The 19,929-nt window shown below is 38.8% G+C and overlaps 1 protein-coding gene across 1 annotated transcript in view; it reads right to left on the reverse strand.

Annotated features, from left to right (window-relative positions):
* Window positions 1-19,929, reverse strand: part of TRPM6 (transient receptor potential cation channel subfamily M member 6) — a 156,527-nt gene that overhangs the window by 81,281 nt on the left and 55,317 nt on the right. The window contains exons 11-17 of the mRNA XM_008074369.1: window positions 17,688-17,822; window positions 15,925-15,978; window positions 13,834-13,974; window positions 10,477-10,569; window positions 8,678-8,955; window positions 6,929-7,157; window positions 2,624-2,776 (exon numbers count right to left, since the gene is read on the reverse strand). Coding sequence (XP_008072560.1) covers window positions 2,624-2,776; window positions 6,929-7,157; window positions 8,678-8,955; window positions 10,477-10,569; window positions 13,834-13,974; window positions 15,925-15,978; window positions 17,688-17,822 — 1,083 coding nt within the window. The remainder of the gene's footprint in view (window positions 1-2,623; window positions 2,777-6,928; window positions 7,158-8,677; window positions 8,956-10,476; window positions 10,570-13,833; window positions 13,975-15,924; window positions 15,979-17,687; window positions 17,823-19,929) is intronic.

The raw sequence follows: 19,929 nt of genomic DNA on the forward strand, positions 1-19,929 counted from the left end.
AAATTTATTTTTTCAGGGAATTGTGAGAACTTAAGTAGATGTTTAATGTTAACAGCACACTTAATTGCCACTAAAGGAACGAATTCTTTCTCTAAGAGCCTACCCCTTTAAGAATGACTGCAGCTGGATTCAGTGGCTCACATCTGTAATCCTAGCACTTTGGGAGGCCGAGGCAGAAGGATTACTTGAGGAAGGAGTTTGCGACCAGCCTTGGCAACATAGTGAGAACACATCTCTACAAAAAATTTAAAAATGAGCCGGGCTCGGTGGCTCAGCCTGTAATCCCGCGCCTTTGGGAGGCTGAGGTGAGTGGATTGCCTGAGCCCGCGGGTTCAAGACCACCTGGGCAACTTGGCGAGACCTCATCTCTATAAAAAATAAAAATTAAAAAATAAAATTAGCCAGGTGTGGTGGTACATGCCTGTAGTCCCAGCTACTCAAGAGGGAAAGGCGCAGGGTCACCTGAGATCAGGTCGAGGCTGTGGTGAGCAGGATTGTGCCACTGCATTCCAGTCTGCATGACAGAGTGAGATCCTGACTCGAAAAAAGAAGAAAAGAAAAAAAGAATGCTTAGGGAATGCTCCTGCTATCTACAAGACCTTGTGTTTGTCAAAGTATATGCTTTATGAAAACTGTGAGAGTCAAAAGCAATGTCCTCTTCCAAAGTATTCATTGCTATAGCTTATAAAACAAAACAGCCAATCGATTGACAAATTTGTTTGCAGGTAGATATAAATAGATAGATGGAATTTTTCATTGTTTAGTTCAACAAGCAAGCTAAACTTTTTTTGTTTTGTTCTTAAGTCAGAGTTTCACTCTGTCGCCCAGGCTGGAATGCAGTGGCACGCTTCCGGCCACCACAGCCTCGACCTCCTGGGCTCAGGTGATCCTTCTACCTCAGCCTTCCAAGCAGCTGGAACTACAAATATGCGCCACCATGGCTGGCTAGTTTTTTATTTATTGTAGAGACGAGGCCTCGCCAAGTTGCCTAGGCTGGCCTTGAACCCCTGAACTCAGGCAATCCTCTTGCCTTGGCCTCCCAAAGAACTGGGATGACAGACTTAAACCACTGTGCCCAGACTATTTTTTTAAAAAAAATTTTTTTAAATTTTTTTATTTTGAGTCTCACTCTGTCATCCAGGCTGGAGTGCAGTAGCATACACACTCATGGCCACCCCAGCATTGTCCTACTGGGCTCAGGCGATCCTTCCGCCTCAGCCTTCCAAGTAGCTGCAGCTACAGGCGCACACTACCACCACTTCCAGCTACTTGGAAGGCTGAGGCAGAAGGATCACCTGAGCCCAGCAGGTCGAGGCTGTGGTGGCCGCGAGCGTGCCACTGCACTCCAGCCTGGGCATCAGAGTGAGACTCTGACTCAAAGAGAAAAAAAATTTTTTTGAAGTAATCTAAACTTAGCAGCAATATCATCTAACCAGTACGATTACAAATGTGACAACTGGACTAGCCCAGCTTTGCAAGGGATAACTACTCAGACTCCACTGACGTTAGAATGCACCAACCCACTTGGATTCTGAGAACACCAGATGGAACTATCAGACAGAAAAGAAAAAAATAGAAGGAAGGAACAGAGGAAGGAAAAAAGGGAGAGAGGGAGGAAAGGATGAAGGGAGAGAGGGAGGGAGGGCAGGCGGCAGGGAAGAGAAAAGAAGAGAATCACACACCTACCCAAATAGGTTATTGTCAAAATGCTTAACAACCAATCTGGCAGAGGCATCAACCAATCAGAATGAAGGCTACACTGATGACAACAGATGCTAGCCATAAAAAACAAATTATACTTAACTAACTGGTTTTCATTTAATGTTTTTAAATATTATAACAAATACGTTTTTAAGTTTTATAACAAATACTTCACAAGGACAAAAGAACATCAGGTGGGATGCTAGATAAAAATAATTCATTGAAGTATTAGGTACCAGAGAAGAAGTTTACTCCGCCTCACAGTAAATCGCAACTTTACAAGCAGTGATCCAACTTGAGACATAAAAAGCAAAGAATATACACAGAGTATTGGACAGTTTACAGTGAATATGGGCTGCAAAAAAAGCAGCCCAAGTTATCGATGAAAGAGTACACATCTAGAACTCAAGTAAAACTCTCCATAGCCACCGATTCTAACAAAGGAAAAGATCCGTGGAATGAAATAATAAGGAGCAACGCAAATTCTAAATGTGCAGCTTTATAAATAAAGACTTTAAAGCTATGAGGCATTCCTCATTGTAGTTAAAGAAGTAGAAGTCTATTCTACTAGTCACAAAGGAAAATGAAAAGTTAGGCAATGGTCAAGATAAAATAAAGTCTTTGATTCTGGCTTTGAAGTAGAAATAGAATATTTTGCTTGATTACATATGAAGAATAATTAGGTCTATTGTACAGACCATAATTGATCATAGCGTAATATACTTAAGATTATGCAAAAGAGAACTAAATGTTTGATTGATGAGTCAGAGACATTTTAGAATAATGTATAACACCAGGATCATCTGTCATCACTGTCCTGGAATAGTAGCCACAGATATTTTTGCTTAACACATTGCTATATAAACGTTGAGGATGTGTATATTTTTGTACAGTCAAAACAATGAAAACTCAGTCTACTAACCACACAAGCACTTTCTTTGGAACAGCTGGGGTTCTGGTCACCATTATACCACGTAAACTGGAAGTCCTGGGACTGGGGAACATGTGACATCTCAGCTTTGCTTTTAAATTCCAATGTCAAAATGGTGGGTGGTAAAAAAATACTTATAATGATCTGTAAAAGAAAACAAAGCAAAATAAGTAGGAGGGGTTACACAAGGAGCACCTATTATTCAAATAACCAAATTGAGGTATGTTCATGACCAGACTGGGCAACGTGGGGAGACCACATGTCTTTAAAAAAAAAAAGAATGTAAGGTATATAAAGTGTCAGACCCATTTCCAATTCAATTAATATTCTGATTCTTTACATATTTTTTGACTCAGCAATTTCAGTACTAGACGTGTCTCCCTCGAAAATACTCATGAATGCAAGCATATGTGGATAAGAATGTTCATTACAGGGTTATTTGTAAAGGCAAAAAAAGCTGTTGTCGACCTAAATGTTCATCTATAGAGGAATAACTGGGATGCAACAACCTAATCATGGACTATTTTGAAACCATTACAAAGGCAAACATAATGTTGAATGGGGGGGCCAAAATGGAATTTACCTATTTAAAAAATGTGTATTCATTCTCATATGTTTAAACTTCAGTCACCGTCATACTCTCCGTTTCATGCAACACACCTGTGGAGATGCTTTCTCCACTGCTCAAAACAGTTTTTGAACTCACCAGTTTTTATGCCTTTTAGTGCTTCTGCCATGTTTTTTTTTTTTTTACCTCTTCCACACTGGCAAAACATTTATCTTTGAGAACTTTTTTCATCCAGAGGAACAAAAAAAAACTCACTTGATGAAAGATCAGTGAGGGCGGGGCACAGGGGCTATGCCGTTTTTGGTCAAAAACTGCTGAATACTCATTATGAAATAGGCAAACGCACTGAAATAATCTCAAAAGGCCAGGCTTGATGGCTTCTGCCTGTCATCTCAGCATTTTGGTAGACCAAGACCAGTGGATTGCCTGAGCCCGCAGGTTCGAGACCAGCCTGGGCAACTTGGCGAGACCTCGTCTCTACAATAATTCAAAAATTAGCCTGGTGCAGTAGCACATACCTGTAGTGGGCTATTTGGAAGGCCGAGGCAGAAGGATCGCCAGAGCCCAAAAGGCCGACCCTGGGGTGGCCGTGAGCATGCCACTGCACTCCAGCCTGGGCTATGGAGTGAGACGCTACCTCAAGAAAAAAAAATCTCAAAAATAAAGATTAAACAATTCACTGAAGCTGAATGCACCCTCTCACACCAGTGTTAGCTGGTACACAGATGCCGATGGGTTCCTTGAACTCACCTAGCAGGGGAAGCCTGTACTACAAGGGACCCACCCTCCAAAAGTAAATTCCATTTTTTGTGGGGTATCCCCTCATATAATGCAAGGTAACCACACTACACTGTTAAATGGAAAAAAAAAAAGCACAAAGCAAATTACAGTCATCCTTTGGTATCCTAGGGGGATTGATTCCAGGACCCCTGAAGATACAACTCAGAATGTACGAGTGCCTGGTATATAATGGCATATTTACATATAACCTACACACGTCCTCCTGAATACTTTAAATCATCGCTAAATTACTGTTAATACTTAACACAATAGAAATACTTTTTATACTATATTGCTTTAAAATCTGTATTATTGTTATTTAATGTTTTTTTCTCAAATAATTTTGATCTGTGGTCGATTGAATCTGCAGACACAGAACACTTGGATATGGAGGGCTGACTCTCTGGAACGATATACAGAAAGTGATCTCATTTTTGGGGAAAAAAAGGTTAAAATTTTTTAAATATATATGCCTATACACATATGCATTTAAAAGTTTAAAAATATATATATAACACCGTTAGTGTTTATGCCTAGGAGCACAGAGGCAGGGCAGTAACAAGTATTATTTTTCAGTGAGCACATAGTTTTAATAATTTTTTAGGGCCATTAATAGTACCACATAAAGTACATTAGGTTGATTTATATTATAAAATCAAGAATATAAGAACATACCAATGTCACCTTCTGTTAGATCTGTCTCCCATTCTACACAAATATTTTTTCTGCCAGTAAAACCCAAGAATCCAGACATCTGCGATTTTTTATTATATTGCAGTCATTCATTAATTATTAAGTATTTTCTAAAAAAATTTTATGTTTAATTTGTATGGTCTTTCAAGGCAAAGAGCTCAGAATATTTACTAGATACTCTGAAAATAAACTTGATGAACACTACCTCTTTCAAGCTAAGATGAGACCTTGGTATTCTGGGATTCAGTGACTAAAAATAAGATTAAATTTATCTACACATTCATAAATATGGTAAACTGAAGTCATATCTTTGTCAGTCTTCATTTTCATAATGAAATGACCATTTATCATGTTGTTTTAATGCTTTATCTCCTGTGAAGAATCTCTGGATTTTCTCGAGCTCTAAGAGAAGTTTATTTGTGTGACTGTTTTGTTTTCAGATGTAGAACCCCCAAAAAAGTATTTCTCTAGGCCTGGAAAAAATCATAGTTACCATGCACAGTCATAACATTGCACTAATTAATTCCTAACCCCTTTCCTGAAAGCTCCCACATTCTGTCTCCCTTGTCCATGGCAGAACAATTGGCTGGCCAAACAGCATTTAACAACATCATTATCCCGACTCTAAGAATAGGATGAAGCCTATTACCCTAAAAGCATATAAATGAGTTCTCCCAACCACTTAACTCTATGAGGTCTTCTTGCAGCCTTCATCCACTCGGAATTAGTCTAAACAGGACATCCTATGATTATTTGCAAATGTGTTCCCAAAACTCACAAATCAAGTATTGATAACTAAGGATGTATGTGGGCACTGGAGAATAATGGTTTGCTGCAGCTCGGAGGCTTTAAGTAGCTCATTCAGCCTTTTTTTTTTTTTTTAGAGATGAGGTCTCTCCCTCCGTGTTGTTCAGGCTGGTCTCGAACCCCCGAGCTCAGGCGATCCTCTCTCCCCCCCATCTCCCAAAGTGCTGGGATTACAGCACTGCGCTCGGCTTCATTCAGCCTTCCTTATTAACTCACTCTGTGTTTTGGGGGAAAACGTAGTCTTACTTCACATAAGTCTCTTTTTTGGTATGAAGGATATGAGAACAGAATTCATTAAGTTCTCAGTAATAAGGATTTCTAATAAACTAACCTATGTACAGGACACTGACATGAGGAAAATTATTTCTCAAACTGCCAACTATTTATACCCTATCTCACACCCTGAACATTTAAGAGGAGTTATTGCCAGGGCTGGGGTAGCTAGAGATAGACCCATTCACATCTCCGCTTCTTCATCTTTAAGGCTGAAATCAGAGCAGATCAAAGGAGAACTTCTGAAAACAATTGTTGTTTTTCGATATTTCATTAAACAGGAATCCACACGGAGATCATTATTGTTTGACATTTCTCTTATTTCTGTAATCTCATCCATGGAAATTGAAACATGCAAACTCTTTAATATACTTTACACCTTACAACTTTTATTTCTTTAAGTTTTCTATACCAAGTTCACCAAACATATACTTTTACAGTCATGATGTTTGAGACATGCCATATTTCTAGAAGTTCTAGGAAGAATAAAATTAGAATAAAAAACATAGTCTTATATCGGTCTTAATACTCATTCTTTATCTCTTTTTATTTAGTTTCATAAACACCTGAGCTTTAAGCTTAGGTTTAATGTCAAAGTTTAAAATCCTGAGTAGCCAAATAAATTATTCTTGATAATCAAACATGACAGACGAGGCTGAGACTTTTAAAATGGTTAGTGAGATAAACAAATGTGTTTGAGGGCATCATTATGAAATAGTCACTTATTCCCTGAAGCAATATATTGGGCGAGCAGAACAACAGAAATTGCTAATTCTATTTCGCTAATTATCTGTTAGCATTCTTACACTGAGAAAAATTTAACTAAAAAGTATCACTTACTTTTGTTATCATTATCAGTGGTAATGGCATTCAGTAATAACAAAATCTTGCATATGTTTATAGACATACACACTTTTAACTTCTAACCACCTTTACATGAATATGCCTTTGTGGACATGGCAGGTACACATATCCCAATTTTGGAAAACAACTGACAGTGGAAGATAAAGTCATTTCTACAGAATCCACTAGGAAGATCCCAGCTCACTGTGACAATCAAAGTTATTAACTGGTTTTCCTGAAGATACGCTTCTGGAACAAGTTAAAAATGGATCACAAGAGTACAGGATTCCACACTAAACTAGCATTAAACTCCATAAGGCAAATAAATTTACCTTTAACCAAGAGTTCTTCCTCATCTTCAGGCGCCCCATCCACATGTCCGTCAGTAGCATTTGGGTACAAGTATGTGAAACAAAAGGTCGTAATCCTCCCGACACCGCCAGTTTCAAACAGGTAGAGTTGCTCCAGTTTTTCAGTTCATACATCAAAAGCTTCATGGCCATTCGCTCATTCTGCTTGAACGCCTTCTCTAACACATCCAGGGCAAGCTGGCCAAACTGTCTGCAGTAACGATGGCAAATGGAGAAAACAAAGGCACTTGAGAGCCCTGCATTTTTAGAAACATTTTTGAATGTTTAGAGACATTCTAAAAGATCGGATGTGAGCCTCAGAAAAAACCAATTAATTACGCTTTCCAGAAAAAAAATTAAAAAGCTAGGCATGATGGCACACGCCTGTAAGAGGATTGCTTGAGCCCAGGAGTTTGAGAACAGCCTGGGCAACATAGTGAGACCTCAACTCTACAAAATATAAAAAAATTTAGCCAGGCATGGTGATGTGTGCCTGTAATCCCAGCTACATGGGAGGTGGAGGTGGAAGGATTGCCTGAGTTTAGGAGTTCCAGGTTGGGGTAAGCTGTGATTGTGCCACAGCACACCAGCATGGGTGACAGAATGAGACTCCAACTCAAAAAACAACAACCCCCACCCCCACCTCCAGCAATTTAATAATCTCAGTTTACAGTTTACAGAAGTGATTTTAAAGGAATTTGCTGCTCAGGAAAGGGATTGTTCTCCCTTTAGCATCAAGATTTTGAGAGTTCTAATGGAGGTTTTCAAACTTATTAATTCAACACTTTATAGCTATGAAACTAACTACAGAAGTTAGCTATAAACTATACTATAATGTTAACTATGAACTAACTATAAATTCCCTGAAATCCAACCAACTGACTTGTCTAATCGGGAAGCAGCCAGACTAGGAACCAAGTATCCTAACTTGATGGCCACCACTCTTTCCTTTATATCACAAAGCTCCTTGAAATATTCAAAGACCTTTTTCATAGGAGAGTCTGTGAAATGCATGGCAATAAGTCCACTTGTCACAACTTCTAAGGTGAGAGAGATAAAAAGTGTCTGACTGTTGTAGGAGTTTTGAACTCCACTGTCAGCTTAAACAAGCAACCTCGGGTTTTTGTTGAATGACTAAGATTAGGGAACGTGAACCCCAAAAGGATGAGTAAAAGGAGTTTATTCAGCATCAAAGCTCTCTAGAAAAGTGGGGGGGGGGGCGAAATGGGTAACAGTGTTAGGAGTCTCTCTGTGGTTTTTATCTTATCTTTTTGGGGCATTTCTCTCATTTACATCTCTTCCACCCCTTACTTTCTGAGACCCAGTTTTTACTGTGCATGAGGGTCCTTGACCAAAGTTACTCCATCTTAAATATTACCTGTAGGTACCACAGAAAAGCCCACTCAGGGAGGTAATGTTAATACTATGTTAATGATTATGATAAGCCAAGATCCAGTTAGGACATTTAGTTAAGCTACTGCGCCTGCGTTTAAGCAACAAAAAGGCCCTTTTAGCAGTACATCCCGGGTTGACAAGATGTTCTTAACCACATTTTAAGCCAACAAGCACATAATGGGGGTGGTGCAAGGAGCATTCCCATAGGTGTGAAGTCTCCTTGAGACCCTCCCTGTTGGTCTCCCTGTCTGTCTGCCTAACCAGCTTCTATCTGCTCTCTCATAACCATTCTAAGATCTGCATATGTTTAGTAGGAAGTGAGGAGAGAACACCTACTTCGAGTAATTCTTCAACTCTTCTGAGGCATCATCCACCATGTGACTCTCCTTAGCTTCATGGGCCATCGCTCGGTAGAGGATACAGGCTATCACTGCTTTAACCGTGGCCTCCTCTCCATGCTGCCAGAAGAACATGGCCATCTTCTGCCTTTTCATCAGCACAGCCCAAACCAGCAGGTCATTGTAAGGGTAAATAAAGCCAGTAGTCTCAGAGTCATCTGATACATTTTGTTCTTTCGACTTCTTCCTTGACTTATGAAGTGCTACAGACTTTTCCTGTAAAATGAAATAGGAAAATAAAAATAGGAATGAGTTTTCAAACACTCGGATGCATGACAGTTTCCCTAATTCAACACAGCAGGTATCCTAGACGTATTTTTTATAATCACTACAAAAAAAGAGATGGAAGTAATAATAGGGCTTTATAAGCCATTAAGCAAAATGTAGACATTTCATAACAATCTATTTCTTATTGCATTTACTAGATCTAGAATCCCTAAACTGAAATATCTTAAGTGCATCTGGCAACACTTCAAGCGGCACCTGTTTGGGATATCCCTAGTAACCATACGACAACATCGAATTTCTCAAGGAAATAGGTTGAAGTAACACATTGGATAAATGAGAATAATGCACGTTTTTAAAAAGCTCTCACCTCACTTGAGTGAATAGATTCATTATCTTCCCCTTGGAAAAACGTCCCTAGTGTTGCCAACATGTGTCCAAATAGATTAGTTTTAAGTTTCCTTTCCTTTATTCTAATTATGTTTCTTAGTGATGGTAATAGGCGATGATGAAATAATTTTCTCCACCTGATAAACCCGCCTCTCCAGCTCATCGCAAATGCCATGCGGCTCCCCATACATTCCTACATCACTTCAGATGTCTGTATTTCAGTGCTCATAATGCTGTGTTATAGTTATTACTTTGAGGAAGGTGAGACCATTTCTCAGGCATCATTATGTCTTCCCCAACCCACCCACCTTCCAAATCCAACCAAGCATTCAGCATGATACCAGGCAGATGATAAAGATCCAATAATTATTCTTGTTAATCTGAGAGGTCATAGCAAAAACATTGTAAACTGTTTCCTCTCTTTGTCTAAGTAAAGGGAATTTGTGTTCATTGAGGATGATCAAGGGCGATTTAATAAAATACCTTTTCATCCCAGAAACTATGGAAAGCAATCCTCTTTCAGACAACATAGTCACCATTCAAATGGAAACAACTGAGTATAAGCAATTATCCCCAGAGGAAAGCGGGTCTGTGGAAGTCTGGGTAACTCGTGTGTGTATGAGTATGCATGCGTGTGCACACACACACACAAATACATCATCCTTATCATAGTGTAACATTAGGCTAAAATTAATTTCAAGAAAGTCCGAAAGAAGAAGGAAAAAGAAAAAAAAAAATCAGTGTGAGAGAGAAGTTAAGGAGAATAAGGAAGCAGACATCACATGCTGCAACTGGCCTTCAGGAAAGGGAGATAAGTGTGTGGCACTGAGCTAGTGATCACATTTTTCAAGTACCATCCCATAGACTGCCAGCCTGAGTCACCATCTGGACAAGGTAGAGGCAGAAACAAGGAAGAGAGGTCAAAGTTGCCAGCGCCGTGCCTTTACTCACTGTTGTTGGAGGATGGCTGTGTTGTGCTTCTGACCCGCACCCAGCCTAAAAAAAGTCTCCTCTTGGCACCTACAAGTGGGCCCTCCATTTGGACCCCCTTTTCTCCAAAGTTAAATGAACCAACCTGCAAAAGCCATTTCACACTCAAGTCCAAAAATAAGTAAGTGGTACCTTGAACTTATAGGGCTGGGCAGTTCTGATGAACTGGGAATGCAGTGTACTTTCCGCAGACTCCGTTCTGTTTCCTGAGGAGCATCTCCGGTGCTGGGAAAGGTTTTGAACGAAGCTTGTAACTCTCTGGCATGCATTGTTAATTTTTAAAATAAGACAAAAAGTGGGGGAAAGATTACAGTGGTAACGACATCTTATTTCCAGACAACAACAAAAACCAATTATAACGTTATGTCCTGCCAAATAGCCACATCTCTGTCTCTCATCCATGACTTATACTCAACAGGTGCCTCTCATGACTCTTTATTACACAAACTGTTATTTCCTAATTTTAGAGAACACACTCTTTTTTTCCCTGTTATATATCTGCATTCCTTCTCTATGTGGAAATTCCATTTGAATAAATAGATGTTCTTTACCTGGAACAAGACTGGAATAGGCAATAAAGATTTACAGATCCGATAAGAAAAAGTTCTCATTCACAAGTTCCAAGGTTAAGGTTAAGTTAGAAAGTTATGGGATTTCTCCAGGTGTTATATAATATCTCTACTAGAATTCCAGTAGCTAGGTCCAATAACAACGTAAGTCATTGCCATCAGCACGAAGTTTTTATCAGTGAGAAACAAAAACAAACAGAAGTATTTTTTTAATTTTGATTTTTTGTAGAGATGGGGTCTTGCTATGTTGTCCAGGCTGATCTGAAACTCCTGGCCTCAAGCAATCCTCCCACCTCAGCCTCCCAAAGTGAGGCTAAATATCCAGCCTAAAAAAGAAGTATACTTGAAGGAATTAACATGAAGTATGATACAAACCATAGGTTTTGAGCTACTTTATTTATTTTTAGTTTGCTTTTTATGGATTAAAATTGGACATAAATAAAATGAGGTCAAGACTTTTTAAAAGCCATTGTCTTATTAAGCACTAGCCACGTCATGTGCTCATTGAGCTATGGCCAGACCATGTTTTTTTGTCTTCTCCCCTACTTTGAGGAGGTGAAACTCTCCTCTCCTCTCTCCTCTCTCTCTCATTTGCCATTGTTTTGCTAAGCTATGGCCAGGCCGTGTGCTCTTTGAGCCGTGTTTCCTAAGCTTTGACCCCTTCCCCTACATAGGGAGGTGAATCTCTCTCGCTCTCATTTACTTTTTAAATAAACTATTTTTCCAATCTAAAAAAGAAGAGACTTTATAAAGATAATGTTCAAATTATTAGTGTTATCTTAATATAGAATTAATAGTATCATCTTAGCAATAATCATAATTTATTACTAACAATTGCTCTACATCTTCTATTTATCAGGAATGTGGACTTTTCATGTAGTATTTTATTTAATCCTTCTGACAATTTTATGAAAGGGGTACTAATATTCCCATTTTATAGATGAGGAAACGTGCAGAGAGAGGTTAAATTTGTTGCTGAAAATTACACAGCTATTAATGAGCAAAACTTGGATTCAATCCCAGATCTCTCTGACTCCAAATCATGTACTCATACCTGCTACAATCTAGTTTACTATGAAATGTGATAAACTCTGTACTCTTTCATGGAAAACAACCAGAGCAATGGGTAATTCTGATGGTGGGTAATTCATACAGATGGGTCATTTCCAGAAAGGGCACAAGGGGAATTTCCCTAGCAAGCTCTGTCTTAAACAAGGCAGTACCGAGGTCACAGTCAGTTCTCATATCCACCACAGGGAACCTCACAGCAATGTATATTTTGTTTAAATGAAGTAGTTGATACTTCCTTAAGTGAATCTCTATGCCTTTGAAATCTTAATAAAGAACATTTTCTGTGTGAGATTTGGGTTTCCTTTTAGTTTGTGTTGTTTGGTTTCTTCATTTCTGAAAACCAGCTGGGCTTTCACTTCATCTGATTCTTAATAAATAAAAGTCCAAGGTCAGGCCTGGTGGCTCACACCCTGTAATCCTAGCACTTTGAAAGGCTGATGCAGGAGGACTGCTTGAGGTATGGAGTATAAAACCAGCCAGGGGCAACATAGAGAGATGCCCATCTCTGTATTTTTTTTAAATGTAAAAAATTATAAGAAGATAAAGTTCAAAAAAGTCTGGTATTCTAGGCTCGTTATCAGATCTTACAACAAACTACCTTTCCAGTCTCACCCCTCACAATCATCTGATACTTGTCCCATGACAAGTCTTCTTGTCACTGCAGAAACATGCCCCAAGTAGGCACAGGTGCCGAGCCCTTCACTGTGTCTGCTTTTCTCTCAACAAAAGTACCCAAAACACCTTTTCAAATTCTGTCCTTATTCTCCTTTCATAGAGATGAGATCTCTATGTGTTGCTCAGTCTGGTCTCCAACTCCCAGCCTCAAGTGATCTTCCCGCCTCTGCCTCCCCAAAGTGCTAGGATTATAGACCTAAACCATGGGGCCTAGCCTCAGTTCTGCTCTTAATCTGTCATAAGAATTAGTCTCCTCAAGTTACTAACCTGTAACGGTGTTTTAAGAAACAGGCACCGGGCGTGTTGGCTCATGCCTACAATCTCAGCACTTTGGGAGCCAGAGGCGAGTGGATTGCCTGAGCCAGCTGGTTCGAGACCAGCCCGGGCAACTTGGTGAGACCTCATCTCTACAATAAATCAAAAATTAGCCAAGCGTGGTAGCGCTTGCCTGTAGTTCTGGCTACTTGGGAGGCTGAGGCAGAAGAACTACCTGAGCCCAGCAGGTTGAGGCTGCGGTGGCAGGGAGCGTGCCACTGTACTCCAGCCTGGGAGACAGTGAGACTCTAACTCAGAAAAAAAGAAAGAAAGAAAGAAAGAAAATAACAGGCAATGTTTTCTCTGCTAATCTACTAAACAACAACTCTAATTTCACATTCCTACATTACTTTCGAAACTATAATCAAAAATAAAAGTATGTACATTTTGTTTTTAAGTGCATTCTGCATGCACCTTTCAGTATAATCCCTACATGCTTATCCCAAGTTTGTCATCTCCAAACTATGGACTATGGTGAGTTTATAAATCTGATCCTTTTTATTAATCTTTTGACATCTGTCTTTTCAAAAGAAAAAATAATTGGTCATCTCTTTCTTTAACCCATATCATCACATCACTTCTTGTGCCAATATAGCTCATATGATAGATGGTTTTGCATTATGACTAGTTATTCATAAATCTGTCTCTTCTAGGAGATCTAAACTTTCTGACTTTTATGTTTATCCTAGGCCAGCACGGCAACACTTAGCATGGTACTTTCCATATTGCCGACAACAAATGTCCATAAATACAATGCCCATTTTAGAAGCTATTCTCATCTGAACATTCAAGCCATGTTTCTAAAACAACAATTCCTAATTACTCTTAATTTTACTAAAGCACTTTACAATTATGCTACCTTATGTTTTCTGTTGAGGTTGTTGTAGAGGGCTCTGAAATTTTTTCTAGTGTAGCTACTGCGATATGCTCTACCAATGAGGTATTCCACTACCAGTCCGATGTCAATCAGTGTTATTCTGTAGCCTGGCAGAAGGGTGTGCTGCAACAAACAGAGGCAATGAATTACACCTTTTAGTTGTCTTTTTCTATCTCTTTTGCCATGCCATTAGAACATAACCAAATTCATTGCAAAGAGGTAGACTCATACTTTTGAATATGCTTTATAAACTGATCAATTAATATGAACAACTATTGACACAACAAACTGCTCCTTCAGAAAAAAAAGATCTTAGCCTTAATGAGTTTAGTTTCAGACATTAAATGTGTGCTTACATCTGTTCGCTCTCTCTGTCACTCTACCTCACCATGCACACAGACCCACATATACACATTTGAATAAAACACACATTTAAACATAATTTTTATCTCACGTCAAATTCCTAATTGGAAGTAAGAAAAAATATTAAGTAGAAGAAAACAAATAAATATAAGATATATATAATAGTTTTAAACGAGAAATAATATAACTACACCAACAAAAGTAAAATAAGGTATATACTGAATGTGTGTGGTCCAAAAGTAACATTAAGTTAACTGTTCAATCTCTCTTTTGTTAAAATGGCTACAACACTTTGCACTGTTTTGACTACCTCATATGGAAAACAAGAATATGGAAGGAAGCAGAACAAATAAAAGCAAGAAACACAGAATGACAGAGCCGAATGAGTTATCAAAACATGAGGATGTATCAAGACAAACATTATGGCAGGTAGGAGGGCTGAGCAGATTTCCTATTATGTGGGTCATAGCATAAATGAAAATGACTTTGACTTCTTAAATCCCACTTACTACCTCTTTGTAACTGTTCGCTTCTGAACTGCCAATCATAGTACATTTTTAAAGGCACACAAGAATGCTGAACAAGGTCTCCGAAATGAACAGATTGTGAATAATCACAATTCCAAAACTTGGAACAAGAAATAATTATCTGCATATATATGTATATATGAGGGTGCAAATAATTTTTTCCACATTCATAATTTACTTTTTTCAAGAAACACCAAAAATTATGCTCTTATTACTCCTAGTTAAAAGCATATTTAACCTAATTCATCACCTTTTTTTTTTCAGTTTACTGTGATAAGTTTAAGGAAATAATCTAAGGAAATCATTTTGACATAGCCTAAACCAATGCGAACTAAATTTACATCAGATGGACACTTTTGCTTACTACTAATTTGCCAACTGAATATCTTCCTCTCACTCTGGCTCTCCCACCAAGTCAGCATAACCAGAAAGTTCATACTCTTTCTAACAAGATATTAGACTTCAGAAAAAAGAGAACTTTGAAAAATGTATCTTGGATGAATTTTAACCATAGTGACAAAAAGCACTCCCAATTTTCTGGGAATGTGAATAACAGAATTGGTAATTTAAAAAAAAGATATTAAGATATAAACGTCTGTTAATGTTGGAAGGTTTTGGTAACTAATGGGGGATCAGATGATTTTATTTTAAGTCTGACCTACCAGCTACATGATGATGGCAAAACATGAGCAAGTTGCACAACTGGGGATCTACCCTGACTTGCTAGGACGATGCTTAGACTCGGGTTCACAGAAGAAGGAAGAGTCCCTGAGCTATCACTGATATCCAAAATAATAATAATAAAAGCAATGGAAACCAGTGATTGTTCCTCCAATAAAGATAACAGAACCACGGAGTTCTTTATTTTTAACTGATATTATTATCATCATTGGCATCACCATTGTACCATGTTAAGCTGAAGTTCTGATTGGAAGCATTGCATGTCTCTGATTCATATTTTTTTATAAAATCTTTTAAAACATAAAGCACCTCTATTCCTGGGGGCATGGTCTTTAAAAAACAAAATAAATTAAGGAAAAAATGTAAGAGTGTGGTTTGGTGATGAATTGTTCAGAATCACAGATAAACGAGATAGGTAATTAATAAGAAAACTTGATGACTTCTCTACCACAAAGCCAAGGCAATATACAAAGATACTTTCACACCTTCATAATTAGGTTACCTGCTTTACATCTTGGACAAGATGATGCAAGAGCATATTAGTAGGTCCTTGTTTCTGTGATAAAGAATAAAAGAAAGAATTATTCTCTTTAATTATCATGTGCTGGGTGGAAGAACTTTATTTTAGAATGCATTTTTATTTTTAATTTTAAGGTTTTTTTGAGTTGGAGTCTCACTCTGTCGCCCAGACTGGAGTGCAGTGGCCACGCCTGGCCACCGCAGCCTCGACCTGCTGGGCTCTGGCGATCCTTCCACTTCAGCCATCCAAGTAGCCAGAATTACAGGCAAGCGCTACCACGCCCAGTTGATTTTTTGATTTATTATAGAGATGAGGTCTCTCTGCCCAGGCGGGTCTCAAACTCGCGGGCTCAGGCAATCCACTCACCTCAGCATCCCAAAGTCGTGGGATTACAGGCTGAGCCACTGAGCCCGGCAGTAGAATGCATTTTTAAAAACCAACCCAGAATGCTGAAAATTTTGTTCAATGTTTTTTGTAATGAAATTTAAGACAATTAATTCTACGGAATGTGTTTTCTAAGAGAGGATGTAATTACATGAAACGTTTTTCAAAGCAAGATGAATACAGGTAGATAGATCTTTAACTTTATGTGGTAAGAGGTAGAAGTAACTTTAAGTAATTTATAACTGTCCTTTATCATATATGAATGTTATACAATTACAAATCCTATCACACAAGCTCATGCCATCATGAGATATCTATTAGAACCCTACTATGTTTAACCAGACATTCAATGACAAATAGCACTGTCTTCTTGGGGTGCTTATACTAATGGAAAAGATTGGGTACTTACACTAAAAAATAATCAACAATAGGTGACATGTGAAAGGAATCCCAAATAATTTGTTTCTAAGGGCAGATCAACATGAACTAACTGAAGTAATCAAGAAGACAGGGCTTGAACAGATCTTTGAAAAAAGAATAAGATTTAAAGGACAATGTTCTGGCCGGTTGTAGTGGCTCAGGCCTAAAATCCCAGCACTTTGGGAGGCTGAGGTGAGAAGATTGCATGAAGCTATGGGTTCGATAGCAGATTGAGCAACTTGGTGAGACCTTATCTCTACAATAAATCAAAAAATTAGCTGGGCATGGTGGCACATGCCTATAGTTCCAGCTACTTGGAAGGCTGAGGCTGAAGAATCACCAGCAGGTCGAGGATGTGATAGCCGTGACCATGCCACTGCACTCCAGCCTGGGTGACAGGGTGAGAACGCCAACTCAAAATAAATAAATAAAGGACAATGTTCTTATTCACATCTTTGTCTTTATGTCTTACTGGGATAAAATGGAATTGGAAGGAATATTTTTCCTTTTGGTTGAGAAGTCTGTCTCTCGATAAATTACATTTGTACATGAATGTTCAAAGAAACGAATAAATCTTAAGGTAATTGTTTTCTTTTTTTTTTGAGTTAGAGTCTCACTCATCACCCAAGCTGGAGTGCAGTGGCATCGTCACTGCTACCACAGTCTCAGCTTGCTGGGGTCAGGCGATCCTTCTGCCTCAGTCTTCCAAGTAGCTGGAACTACAAACATGCACCCATGCCCGGCTAATTATTTTGACTTATTGTAGAGACGAGGTCTAGCCATGTTGCCCTGGCTGGTCTCGAATTCTTGAGCTCAGGCAATTCTCTCGCCTCAGACTCCCAAAGTGCTGGGATCACAGGCGAGAGCCACTGCGCCTGGCCTCTCAAGTGGATTAACAAATAAATCCTAAGGAAATGATTGACTAATTGTACCATACTCACCGTATTGTAGAGCTCTTCCAGTCGAGGTATGGTAAGAAAGCGATGGAGGTTCACCCCATATTCTATTAAGAGCTTCACAAAATCTACCCGATCCATCACTAAAGCATCTAACATTGCTTGTTCCAGGGTGCCAGGCTTTGGAAGACATAAATAAATTATAGATATAAAGTCATTTAAGAAAGTACAAATAACTAAAGAATCGCATGTGTTTGAAACTCAAAACTACTGAGATACAATAATTATAAAATATAGTTTTACTAAGAAATGTGCAGGACCTAAGTGAAGACATCCTGACTAAATCAAGAAACAACCCACGTTCTTGAATGGAAAAACTGCCTATTGTAAAGATCTCAAAGCTTCATAAACTAATGTATAGATTGAATGCAATTCTAACAAAAATCCAAGGTTTATCTTTTTGTGTGTGTGTGTGACTGTCATGTTTCCATTTAAACTAGATTTGGCTTCTGGTTAGAGTGGCAAATTGAACACACTCATCTAATTTTGTTCCCACAAAAACATCATAGATACTACAGTAAAAGGATTGGTTTTGAAGAAACAGATCAACAAGGACAAGGAAGACAAGAGTGGAGACAAGGGTATAACATTTTGGAAGCTGTAAAGCAGATAGTCAAATGGTGACTGACTTAGCAATCAAGAACCAAACTGATGTATCCCGTAGAATTACAGAAGCACCAAAATGAGGTAAATGTACATATATGCCAAACCCAAATGTTGACTGGCCTTCCCAGTCATCTTCCCCATTTGACTCCCAAAACACTAGCAACAAGGTTTGTGCCTTCCAGTCAGGATTATTTCTGGCGATGTCACAAATACAAGAGAAATGATATGAAGATGCTGACATCTGGGGAGCCCCCAGCTAATGGCAGTGAGATCACCCTATTTGTAAAGCTCAGAATTACAGGCAAGCCCCAACTACAGGTTCAGAATTTCTAATGAATGTCCTGTCACCCACCCTTAAACAAAAAAGACCAAACAAACAGATCCAAAAACATCAACCAGGAGGAAGCAGACAATGCAGGAAGAAGAAAACTACAAAAAGGCTATCATTAGTATCCTTAAAGAGGTAAAAGAAGATACTGTATTATGGAGGCTAACCAAAAAAAAAGGAAGGGTACAATAAGAGAATGAATTTATGCTTAGAAATTAATAGATTCACAATGTTACTGGAAAAGAAAAGCTCCATAGAAGGCTTGAAAATTAAAGTTGAAGAAATCTACCAAAGAAAAGATAAGGAACACGAGGAAAGATTTAACATTTATAAAGAGGGAAAAGATAAGATTAGTAGAGCAGTTCACAAGGGCCAACATTCAAATATCAGGAATTATAGAAAGAGAACAATGAAAACAAGTGGGGAGTTTATGGAATGGAACCGAATGGAATGGAAACACATGACTGCCAAGTTGAAATCATGTGTCCAGCATAGGTACAGATCCAAAACAACACATATCACTGCCAAATCTCAGAACACTGGGGAGGAAATGGATGCAGAGGATCAGAAAACAAAACTTTTTGCTTCTTTACAGCAACACTGCGTGCTGGAAGCTAGGCATTTAAAATTTTGGAGGAAAATTAGTTGTAATCATGAATTAAAATATAATCAAACATATAACTCCTCAAAACGTTTATCTCCCATACTCCTTTCTCAGAAAGTTATTGAAGGATATACACCATCGAAATAAAGGAGTAAACAAAGAAAGAAAACATGAGACACAGAAAACCTGTACTCTAGCATAGGAGAGAGACAAAAGGAACCCCCAAGATAAGGAGAAGATTCCAGAATAATCGAGCACCTGGAATAGAAGACAAGCTGTCCACATTGCAACTGTGAGGCCCACAGAACAGAAATGCTGAGAAATTTCTAAAATGGATGGACCAGAAAATAGCAATATGACATTATTTTTTAAGTATTTTTTTAAAAACAAAAAAATGTGAGCTAGGCTCGGTGGCTCAGCCTGTAATCCCGCGCCTTTGGGAGGCTGAGGTGAGTGGATTGCCTGAGCCCGCGGGTTTGAGACCCGCCTGGGCAGCGAGACCTCATCTCTACAATAAATCAGAAAATCAGCCGGGTGTGGTAGCGCATGCCTGTAATTCCGCCTACTTGGAAGGCTGAGGTGGAAGGATCGCCAGAGCCTAGCAGGTTGAGGCTGCGGTGGCCAGGAGCAGCCACTGCACCCCAGTCTGGGCGACAGAGCGAGACTCCAACTCAAAAAAAAAAAAAAAA

This window comes from Carlito syrichta, unplaced genomic scaffold (genome assembly GCF_000164805.1).
Source record: "Carlito syrichta isolate Samal-C Ts95f unplaced genomic scaffold, Tarsius_syrichta-2.0.1 Scaffold316420, whole genome shotgun sequence".
Classification (NCBI taxonomy): domain Eukaryota; kingdom Metazoa; phylum Chordata; class Mammalia; order Primates; family Tarsiidae; genus Carlito; species Carlito syrichta.